Here is a 5424-nt window from a genome sequence, read left to right on the forward strand (position 1 = left end):
ATGGCACCGACAATCCGAAACCCAAGTGGAATCTAGATGGAAAAAGTGTGTAGTTCAAAACGTGGGCAGCTTTTACTTGTTAGCCACCTACAGAGTTTGTTATGTACGATCATTTAAAAACCACTTGTTATTTCCAATTTATTTTCCTCTGGTGGCGATTCAACGACACGTATTTCAAAAATTTAGAATGTGCTGTCTAATTTCTGGTGACATGCCAACCAAAAGGGTCAGCCGCACACTGTGCTGATAGTAGTCACATGTATTCATGATCCTGTCAAGAGTAAGTCAAAAAACGTTATCGCGATTTTTGTAATAGCATAAAGAACCACCACGGTCATAAACACCATCAACAACAATTTATTGTACCTTTTTAAATTACAACTAGAATGAGAAAGTTGGCACAAGACAAATATTTTGGTAAAAAAAGAACATGAATGCTTTGGTTTCCAGTTATAAATGCTCCAGTTTACTATCACATGGAAGGAGGAACAGTTGGATCAGACTACAGCTCGTTTACCATTACCATGCAAACACCCCACCGAACCGCCACCCATCATGTATATTCATCAACGTCCAGCCAAGCGGCTTTTATAAACAGAAGAGAACGCCCGTCCCCCTGGCTCTTTGTCTTACAGAAAAGCCTGTGTACATCCATGTGAAACAGCTGTTTCAGAAATTCAGAAACTCGTTCAACATCTAAATAGAAGCACTAAATACTGTGAACCCACAGTAGCCTACTTAACAGGAATCACGTTGTGGTTATTACGTCTACAGTGAGTAGAGGGCTTATGTCGGATCAACAGCTTTACGTATTGAGATGTAGAATATGACGTTTGAGGCCAGAGTGCGAGGCCGGGATGGTAAACAGATAGCGGGGTGGAATAGATACAGCCCTAGCAACGGTGTGCTAATGGGAATCCAAACAGTGATCGTCAGAGGAAGCCAAGCCTCCGACTGATTGTATGTTCATCGTATGATCACACTGAATTAAAGCAATGAGTCTGAAGCATGGCTCCCAGATCGCTGCATTTGAAATATGTTACGATCGATAACGTAAATCCTGTCTCAGCTAATTTGATGATGAATATTAAATATACTTAAATGTAGAGGGAGGTATTTTTGTTTTGTACAAATTATGAATGGGCATCATCTTTCTTTATTCCTCAGGGCTGGACAATATACGGAAGAGTTATTATCGTCATAACAATTTATACAGTCGATGTTATCAAAATGATCATTACATTATTTCATCCTTTAAGAATCCCCCAAAAATGTATTACACACATTCAATTCATCAAACTGAGCTCCCATGTGTATCAAATAAATATATCAAACATAATGTCCTATTTCAACTTAAGGAACTTAAATTTAAACGATAATTCTTGTTGTTAATACTGTGTTTTGAAAACCAAAAAGTGATCATATATAGCCGTAACCTTGTATTGGCTCTAGCTAAATTAACTCACTGGTACCAATGGAGCAGACAAAGGTGGACTGTTATATGATGTAAGCTGTGAAGTTTAACTTTGTGAAAGTCGTGGTTTAGGACTCCTCCGCTGAGGCACTTGGGGAAGGCTCCTGGAGACAACAGGGAAAGAGGAGAATAGATAGGAAATGGCATTAACACACCGGAGGGGATGGTTGTGTATGTTAGAGTGCCAGTGAACCCAGATTGTGTTTTGGGTTTGTTTTAACCCTTGATATGATCTTCTATGGTCATAAACATAGTGTGTGTGTGTGACACACACACACACACACACACACACACACACACACACACACACACACACACACACACACACACACCCCCACACACACCCACACACACACCTCCTCCTGCTCCTCCTCTGTGTCGTCATCGCTGACGACGGGCTTGGCTCGGATGCGGCCGGACCTCCGGCTGCGGCCCTTTCCTCGCTCGCCCGCCTTCTCCCGACGACCGAGGCGGATCTTTACCTTCACTGGGCGGGCTGCGGAGATACCACACACACACACACACCATGACCATCGGGACACTCACTATGGCACTGCTACAGGCCGAGCATACAGTGTAAGAAAACACTCGTGAAAAAAAACCATCATCTGTGGTAAAACACAGGAACTCAATGTGATTGGCTGAAACCAGGGGTTCCAAACACATGACACATGTGTCACCATAGATGGCGCCGTTCCTGCGGAGTGACTGTCCTGTTTGGTGCGTCTTTAGAGGAGTGCTGACTTCAATGTACCTCACTGACGGCTCACAGCAGGAGACCAAAGTCATCCATCTCTACCCCTAACTTCCAGGCATACACTGTTGAAACCCAAACTACCAAAGAGAAAACTAGCATAGAGAACCGTCGAGACACCACCGATCGTCACACACACACACACACACACTCACACTCTGTCTCGGAGCCTTCCTCTTGCTCGTCCTCCTCTTCCTCGCTCTCCTCCCCCTCGCTCTCCTCTTCCCTCTCGATCTTCTGCCTCAGGCTGGTGAACACCGACTGGAGCACGATGGAGTCCTCGTAGATCTGCACACACACACACACACACACACACACACACACACACACACACACACACACACACACACACACACACACACACACACACACACACACACACACACACACACACACACACACAAAGATTAACCAGCCGTGAGCAACATTAAAAGAGACATATTATGGTGTTTTAACTGTTTGCTGGAAATAACTTTTAGGAAACAATTGACAAATGAGCTGTCAGAGTGAAGTGATTGTTGCCGTTTGCAAACTCCCAGAGCTCTATATCTATATTATATTATAATAACAATAATAATAATATAATGTATAGATATCTATACAATCTAATATCTAATATCACGGTCAAAATCGATGTGCGCCTAGGATGATATTATGAATCTCTGGTACTTCCACAACAAGTCAAGACTCGAAGTGGGGGTTATCTCGGCCATGGTTGAGAAGAATTGGGGGAATGGAACTTTGGGGAAGTGGGTGGTACTATTAAAATGTGCCTGCTTCCTGCATATGTGTAGGCACCGAAACTGACTCACTCGTTTGGTAACTGTCGGCAGGGTACTTTCAGAAATGTATGTCTCACTCAAAAAAACATGTAAAAATTTATTTCAAGGTTTGTATGCGTGTGGGGTCACCAAAGACCCAAAACAACACCCATTATATTTCATTATATGTCCCCTTTAACCTTGTATTTGTTGATTAAAGTCAAGAATATACAATTTCTGTCAAATCATCATTGCATAGAAAAGTATTCAATAGTGAACTGTGTCACGATAGCCACCGTAATCAACACAAAATTAGACAGGCCACCGCAGAACAAACTGGACTGGCGTGAGTCCTTGATGTGCTGACCAGCCTGGGACCCAGCAGGGACTGGGAGTCAGAGCTGGGTGGGAGTCAGAGCTGGGTGGGAGTCAGAGCTGGGTGGGAGTCAGGGCTGAGGTGGGAGTCAGAGCTGGGTGGGAGTCAGAGCTGGGTGGGAGTCAGAGCTGGGTGGGAGTCAGAGCTGGGTGGCAGTCAGAGCTGGGTGGGAGTCAGGGCTGAGGTGGGAGTCAGGGCTGGGTGGGAGTCAGAGCTGAGGTGGGAGTCAGAGCTGGGTGGGAGTCAGGGCTGGGTGGGAGTCAGAGCTGGGTGGGAGTCAGAGCTGAGGTGGGAGTCAGAGCTGAGGTGGGAGTCAGGGCTGGGTGGGAGTCAGAGCTGCGGGGGGCCTCACCAGGGAGCCCTCCAGGTTGAAGGTCTGGGCGTTCTGGAAGAGCAGCATGACGTCCCGCTCCAGGTCGGCCAGGCTGCGGTACCGGTGGCCTCGGTACCGGTGGCCTCGCGTGTGCCGATGCGTGTGTGTCTATGAGTGATAGAGTATAAAAGTGTGTGTGTGTGTGTGTGTGTGTGTGTGTGTGTGTGTGTGTGTGTGTGTGTGTGTGTGTGTGTGTGTGTGTGTGTGTGTGTGTGTGTGTGTGTGTGTGTGTGTGTGTGTGTGTGTGTGTGTGTGCGCGTGTGTGTGCGTCTCTCTGTTGGTCGATGCGTGTGCGTGCGTGCGCGTGTGTGCACCTTGATCTTCCTGAAGTCCACAGGCCTGCGGATCAGCTCGTAGTACTCGGGCAGCTCCTTACGCGACGGCAGCTGGATGAACACCTCGCTCAGCTGCCGGCCGCTGGCGCTACGGGGCGTGGGACCACAACGGTGCAACGGTGTCAGCATGGAGCGGTGTGATAACACAGTAACCCACATGACACACGGAAGCACATGGATGCATCGAGCCAGCCCAGAAGTTACCAAACCTGTTTTGGTCAATGACCCCATTGTTAGGACAAAATGGTTGTCACTGGTACATCATGTATCATCAGATATCCACAGCTTACAATTCAGCCATCCCCTCGACCCCATACGCATACCAGGGACCCCCCAGCGGGGTCTGGCCCCCCAGCGGGGAGACCCAGGGCCGACCCAGTCAGTGCACCTACCTGTCTTTGTACTTGATGACGGCGTCCACGATCCTCCTCATCTTCTTGGTGAGGGGGGCCGGGTTGGGGGACAGCCGCTCCACCGGGGGGCGCCCCCTCCTGCGGTGCCTCTTCCCCTCCTCATCCTGGCCCCCCCGGAGGCCGCTCCGGGAGGAGCAGGAGGAGGAGGAGGGGCCGGGGGCCTCCGGGTCCCGCTCCCTCCTCCTCTTGCGCGTGGTCTTCTTGTGGCGCACCTCGTCCTCGATCTCCTCCAGCGTCCCGTCCTCGACGGCCTGCCGGGGGGTCAGAGGTCAGAGGTCAGAGGTTAGAGGATGGAGGCAGGACGAGGGATGGAGAACCAATCGGGGCATCGGTGTCCCAGACCAGAGGTTGTGTTCAGGAGAGAACCAACCGGTCTTCCATATTGATCCTCCCATGATGGAGGCTTGGTTAAAGCTCTCATTACACCGACCCTTCTGCCCTATGAAACTGGAACTCTCTTTCAAGATCCCATGGCATGCTACTTTATGAATGCTTTTATATAGGTGTTAGTGGGCCCCTAATACAGTACTTGAAGACGTTTAAACAATTCTGCCTTGGTGAAGAATTACAGCTACTACGAGCCAGTCCCACAATGAGCTTTCCACAAACTAACCGTTTTTTAGAGGCGGGTCAAGGAGGAGGGTGGGGGTGTGGCCCTGAGCAGCTTGTTGCCATGGCACCATGCGCTCGTGTTCACAGTGGATGTCTTGCAATGGCGAGGTGCACACTGCCTTTGGCCGTGTGCTGTAAATATTCTAGAACACTCCGGGTGCTGCGGCGGGAGTCCTGGAGCTCTTTATCTAATTAATATCATATTATACATAGATATCTATGTCATATAATATATATTATCACGGCCAAAAGCTGTGTGAGCCTCCAGACGATATAATGAATCTCAAACGACTGCGTCGGGTTCTCCGACGTCTCTGGTTCTTTCA

At 48.7% G+C, this 5424-nt stretch overlaps 1 protein-coding gene across 1 annotated transcript; it reads right to left on the minus strand.

Moving 5' to 3' along the window:
- Positions 1–1513: 1513 nt before the first annotated feature.
- On the minus strand, positions 1514–4907 carry LOC130380044 (transcription activator BRG1-like). Its single transcript, XM_056587226.1, has 7 exons — positions 4857–4907; positions 4466–4737; positions 4052–4161; positions 3718–3818; positions 2384–2516; positions 1831–1970; positions 1514–1578 (listed from the first exon to the last, which is right to left on the minus strand). The coding sequence occupies exons 1-7, from the start codon at positions 4905–4907 to the stop codon at positions 1543–1545; spliced, it is 843 nt and encodes a 280-aa protein (XP_056443201.1). The 3' UTR covers positions 1514–1542.
- Positions 4908–5424: the final 517 nt, after the last annotated feature.

The sequence above is a fragment of the Gadus chalcogrammus genome, chromosome 3 (genome assembly GCF_026213295.1).
Source record: "Gadus chalcogrammus isolate NIFS_2021 chromosome 3, NIFS_Gcha_1.0, whole genome shotgun sequence".
In the NCBI taxonomy this organism is placed as follows: Eukaryota; Metazoa; Chordata; class Actinopteri; order Gadiformes; family Gadidae; genus Gadus; species Gadus chalcogrammus.

Excerpts from the sequence above, each read along its gene's own strand:
- LOC130380044 (XM_056587226.1), bottom strand. The coding sequence starts at position 4,907 with ATGAGAGCTTTAACCAAGCCTCCATCATGGGAGGATCAATATGGAAGA. Across the intron at positions 4,162-4,465 it reads GTCATCAAGTACAAAGACAG|CGCCAGCGGCCGGCAGCTGA; the intron begins GTAGGTGCACTG and ends CACGCCCCGTAG. Across the intron at positions 1,971-2,383 it reads GGAAGGCTCCGAGACAGAGT|CCCGCCCAGTGAAGGTAAAG; the intron begins GTGAGTGTGTGT and ends GTATCTCCGCAG.